The sequence below is a fragment of the Triplophysa dalaica genome, chromosome 11 (assembly GCF_015846415.1).
Source record: "Triplophysa dalaica isolate WHDGS20190420 chromosome 11, ASM1584641v1, whole genome shotgun sequence".
Taxonomy (NCBI): Eukaryota; Metazoa; Chordata; class Actinopteri; order Cypriniformes; family Nemacheilidae; genus Triplophysa; species Triplophysa dalaica.
The window spans coordinates 32,657-50,000 of record NC_079552.1 but is presented as its reverse complement, the minus strand read 5'-3'; the positions used below and the strand labels follow the sequence as shown (position 1 = coordinate 50,000).

Here is a 17,344-nt window from a genome sequence, read left to right as displayed (position 1 = left end):
TCTAAATACGCAATGCAGAAGAAGACCACATGTAGTTCTAGGAAATGTCTAAAGACATGTTTTTATCACTGATCCTCAAGCCTCCGCAGGTATATTCATGATAATAAAGTATATTTATAATGATCATGTTTGAGGGTGTTGCTTTTTTAAATGCACGTTATAAGCGACTCAAACTTGCACTGCTTTTAGATCCAGCAGCATTTCCTACTGTCCCAGAGCTGTGCTTCACCGACAAGTGAAGTGAGTGAAAGTGACCTATTTGTCAGGTATGGTGAGCCGTACCCGAAATGTGACCTCTGCTTTTAACCCATCCAGTAAGTAGTGAACACACTCACAGGAAGTGACAAGTGACAAGCTACGCATCAATAAAATAATCATTAACTTGCATTATCGCAGCCAGCTCGGTTTTCAGCAGGATTTAGTGGTAACCACGGTTAACCGGGCACATGTCTAAATGTGATGTAAGTTTAGCATTAAATACTAAGTATTGTAAATTTAGCATTAATGTGACAAGTAGAACGTCTTTGCTCTTGGGTGGTGATGGAATTGCCAGAGATGCTGATGGTCAGTCAGTCTGCAGGCTCTCACAGGAGGATGGCACGAAATGTTCAGTGGAGCTGGCATAATCTCTAGCTAGCCAAGTTTTGCCAATTAACTGTTCTTCTCGGCTTGTTATTAGAAATAATCTACACAGTGTTGAAGTTTCGAGACTCTGACTCAGTCTAAAACTCGGTTTCCAGACCTTACTTTAATTGTCTTGGTCTTGTCATGGACCTGTAAACCTTTCGACTATGTCTCAAACCCTACTCAAACATGTTCAGAATTGGTCTCCACTCGAGTCCCATCCAAAAACTTGAAGACATTAAAAAGACGTCCCTTTATGGGCCAGAAGTGAAAGGTGCATTTACGACTTTTTATGACGTCTCCTGATGGTCTAATATTGACGTCCAGTGGAACTCTGTACAAAGTAAAAACTGGTTGAAATTTCAAGTCATCAGACCAGTTTCAGTCCACACATGGAAATAAATAAAGAGAGACTCCTTGAAATAGACCGAGTTGAATGCAGTAAGATAGCAAGTTACAATTAACTGTTAAGAATGTATTCACAAACATATTCACAAACTTCTAAACCACTTTAACACGCAAAGACATCACTAATCTGCATATGAAACAATGGTGACAATCACCAAAAGAAAGCTTCATGCTGCAATGCATGATGGGTAACATCATAGTACAAAACTCATTCATGACTCCCAGCATTCATTGCAGTTGATTGTTCGTTGGAATTATTTTGAGGATTGTGACCCTAGTTGAGGATGGTATAATGTGTCAGTTAAATGTTGTTGTTTATTTCTCTCAACACTTAAGCATTGACTAGAACAGTCATTAACTGATCAATAATGTTTAAAACGACTAGATTTTATTAGCATGAGAACAGCCGCAACTTTTGTAAAAGCATCTCTGCCTTTCTCAGTGCACACGTGTTTGTAAAACACTATTACATGACCGAAATTAATGAATGAACCAAAAGTCAAGGATCAAGAGTCCAACTTAAGCAAACACTGATCAAAATAATGATGGTTTTTCTAGGTACACACAAACCTAATATTTATTTAATGGTTGCTATGCTATCATACTGCAGTCAAATCATTCAACTTAATTTATTTCAAAGAGTTGAATTAATTCTCATGAAAACTGAAATTAGTCTGATAAACTCCAGATTTGAACCAGTTTTTACATTGTACAAAGGTCTCCTATACGTCAACATCACACGTTCAGAAACGTCATAAAAGACATAGAAACACCTTTTCCTTTTGGCCAATGAAGGGCAATCTTTAAAACATTGTCGAAGATGTAGAAATTAGTCTATTGGACATATATTTGCTCGGGGGGGGGGGGGAGTAATATTGTTATAAAATGATCCTTACACCACTTACTATGTGGCCTTTTTTACTACATTTATGCATTTGGCAGACATTTTATCCAATGCCACTCAGCATTTTCCTATACATTAGTTTGCAAGTATGTGCAATCCTCTAAGATCAAACCCATGACCTTGACGTTGTGGCGCCATGATCTAACCACTGAGCAACCGGAAAGCTACTACAAACTGATCATATCTTTAAACTAATATCAGCCTGAGAAAATAAAACACAGTGTACATTTCATGGTATATTTAATGCACTCTATGAGCTTGGTGCCAGTTTTATTGTTTCCACTAAACATTTTCTTGAAGATTTCTTTAGGCCAATACATGCAAGCAAAACGTCTGTGTTTAAACGGGAAAAGACCGACATGATCCTGAGAGGACACGTGTTTTAGAACAGTCGCACCTCAGACGCTCAAGATCTGCGGCTCAACTGTCATGTCCCTCACGGCGTGTGAAATGGGTTTATGGGTGATCAGCCTCAGATAGCACAATTACATTCCTTCAACGTGCACAAGCTGTTTATTTCCTTTTTACATGACAGCGGAATTGGTATTGAGTTATCCCGCAAATCCATCATGGCGGATCAAATTAATCGCAGATGGCGTTTTAAATACAAGGTTAAAGTTAATCTTTCTTAAAATTTAAGTGCTGCAACACAACTGGAATTAAAATAAAACTAGGATCAACTAACCCTTGATTAGCTCTATTACTTTAATCTTTGTTGGTGCAACACACCCTTTAATTCGACTTTAATTTGATCAAAAAGCTTTCTTTCAGTATATCGCGATCAACACACAGAGACTCAACGGTGAACTAGTTAACGTGAATAATCGCATGTGAATGTGTTCATATGTACACCGTGAAACAAACATTATCATGAAGTTCAGCACTGTGGCGTTCATTTGACGTTACTCACTTTACATGTAAACTGATGATCTCACGTGACGACATTCAAACATCATGTGCGAGCGAGCGCTGATCGATTATAATTTATGATTTTACGTCAGTTAAATGAGATCAGATCGATTATGAAAAGAAAACATAAGATAGAAAGAAAAGCTTGTCAACTCGTTTGCCGTGGCAGCCATGGTTTCCTTTTCCTATCTTTCACTTCCGCGTCTGACGCAAGCCGCTGAGGTGGACCAATGACGGAGGACTACCGAGCTTCTAAGCCCCGCCTCTCATGTTTATTGTCACGTGTGCAATGCTGACTGCACGTGCTCTCGGAAATGTGGTAATTCCCACTTGTACTGTCATGATTCCGAGCTGGTTGTATTTCAGATGCTGTATTCATGCTTGCGTGTGTCTTGGGGAAATGTTATATGCTTATAGTTTTCAACTCTACATCCTACAGTATAGTTTTATTAGTCAGCTTGAGGAGTATTCTGCAATATTGGTGAAATACTTGCTATTTTTGCAGTCTATAAAACATACAGTATGCTTCAAATGGTTAGTCTCATATATGTAAATATGTACTCATTTAATGACAAGACATGACAACTAATGTTGTGGAATGTCTGTTGTGGAAAAACTAATAAATCATATGTGTCACAGCAGAAATTCTTCTACTATCCGTCCACTGTCCCGCCCATCATTTCCCATTATTGCCCACTGGAGGTAGCTGTATTCCTTCTAACCTAACCTTCGAGGGGGGGAAACGTTTTTGATTAAAGATTGCAGGTGCAAATGAATAAAACAAATCATGCACAGATAAATCATTTATAAAAAAACTTTAATTCACCACTGTGTAAAACAATAAGTGATCATTTTATTTAATGCCGACTATGAATACAGAAGGCCATTGAGTGTGACAGTAAAGTACTACACTCAAAAAAAAAATGTTTGCTGTCTGTTCAATTTACTTAACTTGCTTAAGTTAAAGCAACACAACTTTTGGAAAATATGGTTACAACATGATTGTTTTATGTTTAGTCATATAACTGAATCCATTCATGTTGGGACAACATAAAGGAGTTGTGTTGTGTTAACATAAAATAGTTATAATAGGGCAGAGGACTTATATTTCCCAGCATGCTTTGCGTACACTGCATTTTGAGAGCTATTTTCTTAAATAAGTGTTTTATATCGTGCATTTTTCAGTAAAAATAAACACTTGTTAGTGTTTAATGTTCATTTATCTTAAAAGTTTTAAAGAGTTAGTTATATTTTTGAGTTTGGTGGTTACCCTTGTTCAGAAAAGTGTTGCCTTTGGTTAGGTTGGCAGTCTTTAGAGATTACAGAGTTTGTACAAGTTATTCTTGTTGGAAAAAAAAATTAATGTACATGCCTTTGATATTGAAAAGTAAAGGTAGTCTTTAGAGATTACACAAGTTATTCTGGTTGGAAAATGTTGTAAAAGTTATTGAAATTATTGAATAAATTCATTGAATAAACAGGAACTGAATGAAACTGTAGAATTTATTTTGGTTGAACGTAAAAATATAAATTTTAGGATAACTGAAGTTAATTAACTCAATAGTTTAAAACAAAACAAAGTCTGTTAAATTGATTCAACTAAACAACATTGCTTTTACCTTAAGCAATTAACTTACATTTACTGAAATAAAAAATGTTATTTAATTTCAATGTAATCCAGTTACGTGCAACCAGTTGACATAAAAAAGTTAAGTTAGTCCAACATATTATTTTTTTGAGTGTATAACCCACTGATGAGAGAGACTCACTATACAACAATAGCACATAACCATCTGCAATCATGAGCAAACATTACTTCAATGAGCAGGTCTCTCACATACAAGACTAACCCATAATAAACTATTATCTAAAAAAAGAGAATAAGAAAGGAGAAGCATTCTGATCAATCTTGATCCCAGAACAGTGTTGTGTTTAGATAAACTCATTTGAAGGGCCACAAGACCACCACTGGTTTGGCACCCCCTTATCTTCATTCACTTATGCAGACTTATGTACCCCCAGATCCTTACGAACGACGTCTTGTGGTGTCATCCCAAAAAGGTAAAAAAAATCACTCTCTCAAACCTTCTCTGGATCGGTTCCACATTTGTGGAATGTCCTGCCTGCTGCTACAAGATCAGCAGATTCTGTGGCGCTCTTTAAGAATCGGCTGAAAACACATCTCTTCTGTCTGCATCTGACTGATCATTTCTGATTTCTATATCTTTTCTACAATATCGAATAAAAAAAAAGCATGCTTAGATAAACTTAACTTGGCTCTGTGCACTGTAGTAGGCTGTATGAGACATGTTTTTATTGCTCTTATGCTTTTTGTTGTCCTAATGTTTGACCCATTTGCTTCCATTGTTTACCCAACTTGTAAGTGTCTTTGGATAAAAGCGTCTGCTAAATGACTAAATGTAAATGTAAGTGGCAGTTAAGAGATCAGGACTTGTTACCCTAAGCTTGCAGATTCGAGTCCCAGGACATGTAGGTGAGTGAGTGAGTGAGTGAGTGAACGCCTCTCATTATCCAGAGAGTGAGCAAGGCACTAAAATCCCAATCTTAGGCATTGCAGAAAAAATAGCTGTCCGGCCGCTGCACCGGGTGTGTGTTCACAGTGTGCATGTGTTCGTGTGTGCACTTCAATGGGTTAGACGCATATCACAATTTCCAAGTATGGGGAAACGATACTTCACTCCCTCACTCAATAACTTTGTTTGTGTTTATTTGTTTGTCACAATTTTCACATTCAGTGAGTTGAATGAAGAACCATCTGTATTTTTATTATCATTGTATGTCTGTAAGGAAAAGGCCTTTGTTTGTAGAATTTTTCAGTGTCTGCTGCCTGAAGGAATTAGAATTCTTTACATTATTTTCATTACATGATTATAGCGATCACATATGGAGACAAATTATTTATTTAAATGTTTTCAAATAAAATGATACAATTGTTGCAAATGGTACAGTATAACACACACACGCACGCGCACACACACACACAGCAAAAATAATCACTTCTAGATGTGCATGAAGATATACTCCTAAATCCTTTTGGAGTGTGACAGGGAGGTCTACTCTCACCAACCTTGTTTCATGTTAATATGAATAAATTGTCAGAACAATGAAGTAACTATAGGATTAGATGTATGCTTGCTAATAATACCTTAATGTATGTATGCTGAAGATTTTCAACAGCTTCTAACCATATGTTCCGATTATGGGATCAAATATGATGTGCAATATAATACAAGAAAAGAGTGCTGTCATGATATGTAGAACCAAAGGAGATATGGATCTTCATTTTCTCTGGGCAGGGCAAGATCTAAACGTACGCAGAAAAATTAAATATTTAGGAATCATTATTAATGATGAAATGGGTGATGATGATGAAATGTACAGGCAGCGCCGTATGCATTATGCCCAAGACAATATGTTTTTAAGAATATTTTATATGTTCAGATCAGGTTAAGATATAACTTTTAAGTACATCTTGTAATGCTTTTTATATACCGCTCCTTTATAGGTTGAGTTTAAAAGGTGAGTTTATGTTAGCTTCAAACTGCCTACAACAGGAGTGTCCAATGTAGTCCTGGAGGGCCACAGTCCTGCAGAGTTTAGCTCCAACTTGGCTCAACACACCTGTTTGGAAGATTCTAGTCTGCTTTGTGAAGCCTTGATTAGATGTTCAGGTGTGTTTGATTAGGGTTGAAGCTAAACTTTGCAGGACACAGGCCCTCCAGCACTGACTTTGAACACCCCTGGCCTATAATGATTGTATGAGAACTATTTTGAAGAAAACTAGGTGGAGTAGTGTAAGGAATCTGTTTTGTATGTCAAGAGAAATAACTTTTATGGCTTTAATGAGACATTTATTGTGTACATTTATGTGTTGGCTGGATAATTCACAGAATGATATTATCATGTTGTTGTCAAATCCTAGGCAAAGTGTGATCCAATACCAGTCATCTATGAGAAAATACTGCTATAATTGTCTTTTGTCAACTGTGTATTGTATGTGTTGTATGTTTTTTTTCTAATTGACCTTGAGTCTGGAAATAAAAGTTGAATGAATGAATATAACACACAAAGTGTGTTTGTGAGAGCACCCACAGCATGAGAATCAGGAAAAGCATTTTATTTATTTATTTTTGTTCAATTATGTCATATCAAAAAAAACCATAAATGCTTAAAGGGTGAGAGACACGTTTAGAGGCGTGTGTGTGCAGGGATAAGTGTGTGTGTGTGGGGGGGGGGGTTGTCATCAGGGGCTGTGATACCAGTTCCATCTCATTCTTTAAATTCTTTCCATTGGAAACTATTTTTCTTGCAGGGCATCTGTCAACACAATCTGAATGACACACAGGCACGCCACCAATACGACAACAGTACGGGAAGACACACTTCCATTGTTATGTCAGAGCCACCACATCAAACCTCCATATTCACCTTTTATACATTCTCTAACAAAAAATAAAAATGCTGAAACTTTCAACAGGTGATTTGTATCAAACAGAAATGGTTAAGAGGGCAAAATATCATCCCATTATCCTTTCTCACCGGCTGATGCTTGAAGCGATATAGCTTGTCCTTTCACAGAATTCATTTCTGTTTTTTATGTCACCATGAAATAAAGTACACTTGCAAGAGTTTCAAGACAAGGCTTGTTATGGTTAGCATGACCTCAGAGAATAACTCATGTTCAGAGGAAGTTTGCTAAATTCAAGCTTGTCTATGGAGACAGGAAGGCAACATGCGGTTAGCACGATACATTCAGTATGCATGCATGCTCAAAGGTTCAGGTTTTGTAGGAAGTCATGCCATTTAAAGCTTTTGTGCTTCTTTAAAAGCAACGTTGGAAGAAAACAGACAGCTCTTCAAATCTGGTTTATTATCTCTGTGGGGACGGTCCATAGGTTTCAGTATTTTCATAATGTATAAAATGTATATTTTATCCCCTAACCCTAAAAATCAGAAAACTTTTTATTTTATATTGTTCGGTACGATTCAGAAGCTTTTTTGCCCATGGTGACCTCAATTTTGGTTCCCACTGTGACAAGTCTACATGAGTTGGTGTGTAATCGGGTCCAAGGCCCCACTTGGATACAAAAAGAAGGCTACAGACAAACACTCACACAGCTTTGTTTCCTTTACAGTAAACAAAAAATGACCAATTTGAAATACATTTGAACATTTATTTGCTAACACTTTAAATCAGACAAAAAAAAGAGAAAAAGTGGTGTGCATACACAAATAAAAACACAAGGTTGACTTTCGTCCCTGAGCATTTAACAAATGACCTGAAAACAGATATTGATCACCGAGCCGTACAAACACAATATCACACAAGGCACATGTGAACACACATTATTCACAAAGGACTTATTGGGAAAGGGTCAAGACAACGTTCTGCTTTCAGAGTCCCTTGCATGTTACTGAAGAGAAAGACGACATTTCTCAATAAAACAGACAACAAAGAGACTTGTGCTGTTGATGGTTCTCCACAAAACAAACATTGTTTTCTTTCATATTTACGACCACTGACCGTCTATCTATAACAAGACAGATAGAGACAGAAGTGATATACAGTAAATATCTACAGTGAAATTCACCCCTTACAAATGCTAATGATAGTTTATTGTGTTATTTGTGTGTATTCTTTTGGAACCCCCAGAAATGAAAGATAAAGTCCTGATTTACTTTAGTTCCCACAATAAGCACCATTTGTGTATCCTTCACATGTCTCCACTGTCCTGTGCTTGCCAACCGTGGATACTCCGTAATACTCAACAACATTTACAGCATTCTGCATCATGAAAATACACAAACACACCTTTAGGTGGAAGGTCTTGAATTAAAACACTGACCGAAAACAATTTATAGTGAGTTCTGCCCCTGGGGTTTGTCATGGGACTGAAAAAAAGGCTACTAGAGACCTGTGGATTAAAATAATTTGTGGATTTTTTTCGACTACTTTTCTGTCAATTTGCAATCTTAATTGTGCAACGCGTGATTAATCCAACCCATTTGTGCTCGTGCAAATAAGTGTATGTATGTATGTATGTATGTATGTATGTATGCATGTATAAGAGATACCGTCAGTTTAATGGTCTCTAATGCGGAGTCTCATGCATTTGTGCGTTCTGGACTTTTTCATCACGCTTCTCATCTTCCTCTTCGCTCACAATAAAATCCTCTGGAGGCCAGCGGAGCTCCCCACTCTCCACTTCTCCTTCTGTTGCTTCTACTACGATGGACGGCAGCCGATCTTTCAATTTACAGCAGCGTTCAAAGTCAGACGGGTCGGGAAAGATCTGAGAACAGAAAAGACAAAAAAACATGTACATGAAGTGTAGTTGTCCTGTCGATAAAAACTGCTGTCAAATGCATAACATGTAAATGAACAGAATCGGGTTGTCTGTAAAGGGTTAAGACACAGTCTAGTATTTTCTTTTTTCTTCTGTTTTTCTAGTGACTTGCCCAAAAGGCCCATTCCATCTAAAATCTGGATGAAGCATAAGTGTATTTTTAGCTCAGTGTCATTTAGTGACATACTGTACATGGGAAACCAATAGCAGAATCCAGGCAACAGGCCCAGTGGAAAAAACATTAGAATGTAAGAGAGTGAACGATGAGAAACAAAATCACATAAATAAAGAGTCAAGTTCTATGCCAGACCCCTTCATGACCCTGAACCATCTACGTCAAATCAGACCATGGGAATAATTCTTTCCTGCTAAAGATAGATCAGGCTGTTCTATAACAGACCATAAACTCTTAACAATAACACTAGAAAACAGCACAAACCAAATAAATCCACCATCTTAAAAAGCCAACTTTTGAAAAGCAATAGTACGTTTTTTTAGTACATTTTAGACTAACAGTACTGTGGGAGTGTTTTCTCGGCCCATGTTTTTAGGGTTTAGAACTATGAAGGAAAGACAATTTCACTAGGATTGTAACATTTTAAATAGAAAACCTATTTTTCTTCAAAAGACTCTTTGAATGTTTCATGCAAATACGCCAAAACATCTAAATTGTTTAATGCAGATCTAGGTTTCTCAAATACGACCTAATTTGTCAAGTTTTAAGAGCAGAACAAGCAGTTTTGATATGAGTTTACAGTAATGATACCCAAAAGTTTAGGTGTTACTATACCTGGAAGGTGAGATGGTCTTTTCCGGGACTAAGTCTCACGTCTTCCATTGATACGTTGCTGATCATAACATCAGTCATATCACAGCGTGTTACAAACACTGGGCTGGAAAAGAAACACAAAAGACAAATGACAAGTCAATGCAGGAGTCAGAAAACCGAAAGATCAAAGGATCGTTTTTAAGAAATCATGATCTGTGTGTCTTTTCAATGTGAAAGATGTTACAGCAGGGCTGAGCCCTTTCCCCCCTTAACCAACATCTCAAACATGTTGCATAACAGCTAAAAACAGATGACAGCATCAGGTTTATCCCTCACTGGATAATCCCCAAATCCCCCCAACAAAAATCGATTGAATGAAAATGTCAAACCCTTGACCTCGATTACGTGCCTTCAATTCCAACAACAGTTACCCCTCATGACGGTCTCCGTTTGCGTTGCAATCTGCATTTGTGTGTGGGTCACAAACTGAAAGTGAGTCAAAATGAAAGCGAGTTGTGGTGGGTGTGTATGAAGCACCATGTGCACACACAGACACCAGCCATGAAACTTTCCACTGGCTTCAGTTTCAGAAGAGATGCTGATCTTCAGCTGTTCAGTGGATGAATCGCTCTGTTGTGTTCCTTCGGTAGAAAGTGATTTGGATAACAACATCTGCCAAGTCAATCAAATGTCACAGACACAGCTGAATCTTGTGTATTTCTGCACAATAAATAAAAACATAAACATGTCACAAGAAGTTTTTGGATAAGATTTTATTTTTAAATTCAGGGTTGTCCCACACTGGTTATTTCAAGTTCACTAGTGCAGTTAGATTAGAAATCACACAAAACCATGAGACCAAAACCCTTATAGAACATTTACATTTTTACATCAAGCAAATAAGTTCATTGCGACACACTATGTGTATTTCCTTGGACTGATGTCATGGCCTTAGTGTTCCTGACACAATGATCTACAAATTGTGCAGCCCAAAAAAAAACTAAATAAAAACATATAGTGTGCCTAATAATGAGTATTGATTTAGTGACAAAGACTTAAGAAAATGTGCATGTAACACTGCCCAAAATACAGTTCTGTAATTCCACATTACAGATGCATGACACTGACTATCATTATCAGCAGAGCAGAATGTGGAAAACTAATGAACAATAGGGTTCAACATTCCACTAACCCCAACCAAAGTCAATAACGGTGTCTTTAAATAAAGCACAAAAGCCTGTTCAATCCCAAACTCTGTACTGTATCAACGACTGGAGGCATATTGTGTAGCTGACTTCGCAGAATAAATAACATCGTTGATTGAATCCTTATCTTTGTGAGCTGCTTTGCAATAAACACATCTGCTAAGTTAGTATATGTAAATGCAAATTATAACCTTACCAATTGTTGTCATGTGCCAGACAGACCAAAACCAGTCTCAAGGTCATTATCAATTAAATGAAAGTAGATCTAATAATTCAGAACAACTTTCCTTCATGTATTACAGACACACACTGCATGAACAGTAACCCTCCACATTAACAAGAATTATTATTAACGTGTTCAATTCAAAACACTAAAAAGGAATAAGAAAAGAAGAAGTGCTTGCTAAGATAAACTAAGAGGTAGATAATATACAGATGTTACACGAGAGAGAGAAAGATGAGCACTGGCAGCCCAGACGTGTGCACACCGTATTGTTAGTAATATTTCAGCACCAGGAACGTATAAACATCCTGCTGAGAACATCGGCACAATACCACAAACATCGCCGAGAAGAGGAAATGAGGGTTTTAACAATTCAACCCCCTCCAATCTATTACGGGAAAAATTGTCAAGGCCAAAGAAGAAATGGAAAATTCCTGCAAGGCTACAGAACAAAAAAACACCAATGGGCAGCTTCATTGTCAAATCGATGTAAACATGAAAAGTTCCATATCAACATTTGGGTTTGAACACAAACTGAATTTACTAATATACAAAGATAAAACCCAAACAGAAAAGAAGTCAAGGAATACACAGACCGTCTATCAGTTCTTCATTAGCAGAATGTGTCAGGATCGAACACCGCTGCCAAATATCAATAAACCTAATATCTAATACTAATAAACCTGTATCAGTCTGTGTTATGATCAGTCTATTTATGAAGTTTATTTATGACCAAAGCATTTGGCAGTTAAAAATCATACATAATATAGTATCATACATTATAGGTAACCTTATTTTTTACTGGTCTTTTATAAAGGCTAATTAAATGTTTAATTAATTATCACGATAACATGATATGAAACATAAATTATTTTTTCAGCTGTTTCACGCAGCCCTACGCTGATGTCACGGGAAGTGGCCAAATTGTGTATAGTTTTTGCTTTGCAGGACGGCGAAAAGATGTGCAAACAGTTCCAAGTCCCAAAACAACAATGTATAGAGAATATTTAACACAGAAGATAAATAAATATACGTATACTTAAACATCAAGAAACAGCAAACAGAGACACGATCCTGCAGAGACTCTTAACCTGAAGTAGATGCTAACGTGTGTTGAATTAGCGCTTTACAGCAATAACAACAGCTTTAAACAGCAGTTCAAGTGCAGAAATACATAAGAAAGTTCATTTTCACACAGCTCGTCTGAAGAGACATGGACTCACAAGCGTCTGTCTGCTCGCGCTCTGTGTTTGAGCTGCCGTCACACGCATGAGAAACATCCACCAATGAGAAATAAACAATCATTCATTTTTTAAATTGCCTGTAGGCTTTATGACATGTAGGCCTATTAATTTATATCAATCATGTAATAAACATTTGAAATTATATTTAAAACACGAATTGTAAATGAATATACAGAGTTTTCTGTCGAGTCACATGATTGTACCACTGCTCTAGATTGATGGAAGACCACTAATGGGAGAGCAGATCACCAGTGATCACAGGCATGAGCCGTATGCCGGGCAGAAATAATGAGTTTTAATTAAACAACTGTAGGCATACAAAACATAATGTGGTGGTTTCCCATACAGGTTTTAATACTAGACCTAGACCAAAAATAAAATGGTTAGAGCTCCCCAACCTTAACTCAAAACAGCTTGCACTTCACTGACAAATACATCAGTGCCAATGTTTTGTGTCAAAATGCACACCAGTAATGTTTTCATAACCCATGTTTGTAAAAGATATTCCCCCTAAATGTTCTTTTTAAATAAACCTCTTTGGTGTGTCAGCGCCGCGGGCCAAAGAACACAAGAAAAGAAGTTATAACCATAGACAGACAGACAGATAAAATACCTTTACATCTAATGTTTATGAAACATATACATTCATGTATTTAGCTGTCAAACTGACCTAGATAAAAGCCTCATTGAGACAAATAATAAACGATGAATTTCTTTAAAAAACATTCTAACAAAGCACCATTCGTATATGTCAAATGTATTGAATGTAACTTTTAATAAGTAAATCAATGCACTCTTTATATCGAGACTGTTTAGTGTTGATTCAACTCCACGGAAAACTGTGATGTAATAACTCAGACAGACAGACAAAAGTTAATATAGAAGTCTTTACAAACTAACTCACGTGTGTTATTAGCACGTCACCCGTATTTAGGAATCAAAATGTTAATAAAAACATGAACATATATTCCGAGAGGTCCATCTGTGTCAGTCCTAAAATCCCATAATGACACGAAACGTGTGAATTTCCATCAGGACAATTAAAAGCTTAGAAGAAAGCAGACGAGGAGTCCTCGTGTGTTTAAACGTTACAAGCGCAAACTCTGTCTTTATATTTTAAATGTTGCCAGGAGAATTCATACTTATCACCCCCGTCCCAATGATGTATGAATCACACCGAGAGAGACTTTTATGTCCGAGATCACAACTGGTGTATGGTTACTTTGAAGTAAACTCATTTAAAGTCAAAAAGAAGAAAGAAACGCGCATGCCGATTGTGTTGTTCATCTTTACCTTCAGGAATGCCGTCAGAAATATCGTGTGTATCCACAAACAGCTCATGTCGTCCATCCGTCGCCGTGTGATCTCTGCTTCTGCTCGTGCTCAGCTGGGTAAATAGAGCCAGTGCTCGTGCTCGTGCTCGTGCTCGTGCCCGCCTCGGATGGTGTAGCTAAAGTCCTGAAACTGTGCTGCCATCTAACGAAAAGCAAACCCTACTCAATAAACAAGAGACACAGTTACATACTTCTGTTTAAAGACCAGTTCCTGTAAAATATAAAGTAGATTATTTGACGTTACTTGCATTATGCTTTGCCAGAGAGCGCCATCTTACATCTACTCACCTAAATTACAATCTCTTCCATTAACGCAACACACATTTAATACAGACTGGTGTGTGCACATCTCTTTGTAAATAAACTAGCATTGAATCATTTTTTTTGCTTAGATGAATATTCTACGCATTCTAAAGGAATGTTTTTTCTTCTTTTGATTTGATTGGCGGTTGCTAACGGAACGATTTCCAACACCTGTTGTAACAAGATGGATTGATGACGTGCTACGCTGACAAGCAAAGCTCATTAGCTGATAGCTCGCCTCCGATAATGATTGGTTGTAAAAGTACAAGGCGGGTTTTCGATGGACTTTAAAGCCGTATCTGCATTTGCGCTTTAATTTGTTTGTTTGTTTGTAATTGCATGCTGAGTGCATGTTAATGGTGGCGCCATTCTTTGAGCGATTGTGTTGTCAAACCTCGGCTGGCCTACTGGGTGTGTAAATACTACAACAGTTCCATGTTATTTATTTCTTCATGTTGGGTAAGTACAAGGTTCCACAGGTCTGTTAAAGTCTTGTGGGTTGGGCCAGTGTGTACAGGTCTGTTGAGCAGTTGGGGATGTTTTACAGGTGTTGTAGCTCAAATACAATTGAATAAACTCCAAGAGAACGAAACTTCATGATGAGCTTTCTTTATTTAGGATCCATCTGGAAGGCAAACAAGACTTTTACAAGCACCCTCACTACGAGCTCTTCTGTTCTTTTAACAGCGCTCACAACCCTAACCCCCAATGCATCACCTCCCCCTATTGGACAAACTCTGCACTCACTTTAACATACAACATTCTTTCCCACTTAACTCCGAGGACAATCCTTCCCCCTAGAACCACTACAAGCATAACCTATAATAACCCATACTCTAAGTTTGTGTCACAAAGTCTTTAAGGTATGCTGGTGGTTTCCTCTCTCTGACTGAATGTCGTAGACATCCAGAAAGTGCACTTTCAGTCTCAGTTCTCTCAATCATTGGACTCATTTGGGCAAATCTGTCCGTTGGTTTCTTTGTTCCATTTGGGAACTCTCAGTCTCTACTATTTACCGTGGGGCTTCCTTCAAGTGTTGTTGAACTACTGAGAGCTTCTCGTACTTTCATCTCCGTGTCCACTGACACTGCACCAGTACCATAAGGTTCAGCACCCTGAGCCGCTTGGAAATGTTTGGTCATCATTTCCCCTTTTTGTTGACTGAATAATTGATCCACATGACGTAGTACTACTTGGGCATTTCCTAATGCTACTTTATATGATACTGGTCCTGTAATGTCCTGAATAACTCCTGGCACCCATTTTGGTCCATACCCAAAATTCCGAGTGTACACCAGATCTCCTACTTCAAAATAGCGGGACATCACATGTTGATCATGATGCTCCTTTTGGACTTGTTGTTTATCTTCCATTTTGCTAGTGAAGTCCGGATGGATTTTATCTAATGTGCATCGCAATTTCCTCCCCATCATTTCTGCAGGTGAAAGCCCTGTTGTAGTCTGAGGAGTAATACGATAACTAAACAATGCTCTGGACACCTTTGTCTCAATAGTATTTCCTGAACTTTTCTTCATAAGTTCCTTAAAGGTTTGTACTGCCTGCTCAGCTAGCCCATTCGATGAGGGATGATACGGTGCAGAAGTTATATGCGTTATTCCATTCCTAGACATGAAGACTTTACTCGCTTCACTCACAAAACACTGGATCTGACACCATAATTTCAGGAATGCCATGTGTACTGAAACTATTCCTGAGGCACTCAGGCACTCCTGAGTTGTAGCTGTGGTTGCTGAAGGTACAGGATATGCCTCAATCCACTTAGAATGGGCGTCAACTAAGATGAAAAACATTTAGCCAAATACTGGACCATCATAGTCCATATGCCCTCTTCTCCAAGGCTTTCGTGGCCACTCCCACGGATGAAGGGGTGCACCAACAGGGGCTTTTCTTTGTTCTTGACATACAGTAGTCTTTTACTCTGACCTCAATGTCACCATCTAAATGTGGCCACCATAGATAACTCCTGGCCAGTCCTTTCATCCTGGTCATACCTGGGTGAGACTGATGTAACTGTTCCATCAATCCCGAACATCCTTGCTCTGGAATTATGATACGGGCTCCCCACAGCAGTAGTTTGATTTTGCTCTGATGTGGTCAAAGGATTAACAAGGCTGTCCACCATTAAGACCTGCTCCTCTTTTAATTCTTTCTACGAAATCACTGGAACAGGGAAATGACTAAGAGCGTCAGAATTTTCATAGTCCTTGCCTGCTTTGTAAGCAATTACATATTCATATGCCCCCAACATCACTGCCCATTGTATGATTCTTGGAGGCCTTGGCCAAGACCAGAGTAATGGCTGGTCAGTACAGATTGCAAATTTATGTCCATAAAGATATTTATGAATTTTTTTACTCTGAGCACTACAGCTAACCCTTCTTTTTCTAGCTGGGAGTAGTTTTTTCTGGCATTGAAATTGTGCATGATACAAACCCGATGGGCCTCTCAGTTCCGTTGGGCATCCGATGTGCCAACACAGCTCCCACATAGGCTGACGCAGGAAAGTATGAGGTCTTTTTTTCCATCATAGTGTACTAAGACTTTGTTCGACTGAATTATCTCTTTGGACTTAAAGGCTTTTTCTTGTTCCTCTTTCCAGGACCATTTGACCTCCTTTTTTCAAAAGTCTGTGTAAGGGAGCAAGCAATGTTGAAAGATTTGGCAGAAACCGGTTATAAAAATGAAACAATCCCAGATATGCTTTCAGCTCTGATACAGAGGTCGGTGCCATGGCATCTTGCACTGTTTGAACTTTTTCTGGCACTGGATGAATACCAGTGGCATCCACTTTATGTCCCAGGAAATTAACTTCCTTTTCCAAGAATTTACACTTTCCCCTTTTTAATCGCAAACCACACTCCCCCAACCTTTCCTACACTTGCTCCAATATGCTTAAATGCCCCTGATCATCTCGTCCTGTCATCAAGATATCATCCAGATAAACAGTCACCTTTGAAATACCTTTCAGGACCCCTTCCATTGTCCTCTGAAAAATAGCTGGGCTTGAACTAACTCCAAAAGGTAAACGAGTA

General features: G+C 38.1%; 2 protein-coding genes across 2 annotated transcripts in view; both read right to left on the bottom strand.

Annotated features, from left to right (window-relative positions):
• The window catches only part of lclat1 (lysocardiolipin acyltransferase 1), a 16,026-nt gene extending 12,984 nt beyond the window's left edge, over positions 1 to 3,042 (bottom strand). The window contains exon 1 of the mRNA XM_056760687.1: positions 2,847 to 3,042. The gene's annotated coding sequence lies outside the window, so the exon portion shown is untranslated. The remainder of the gene's footprint in view (positions 1 to 2,846) is intronic.
• A 4,984-nt stretch (positions 3,043 to 8,026) lies between these two features.
• lbh (LBH regulator of WNT signaling pathway) lies at positions 8,027 to 14,097 on the bottom strand. The gene is made up of 3 exons (XM_056761262.1): positions 13,948 to 14,097; positions 10,004 to 10,106; positions 8,027 to 9,159 (listed from the first exon to the last, which is right to left on the bottom strand). Exons 2-3 carry the CDS (start codon positions 10,079 to 10,081, stop codon positions 8,959 to 8,961), a joined length of 279 nt encoding a protein of 92 aa, XP_056617240.1. The 5' UTR covers positions 10,082 to 10,106; positions 13,948 to 14,097; the 3' UTR covers positions 8,027 to 8,958.
• Between the last annotated feature and the right edge of the window lie 3,247 nt (positions 14,098 to 17,344).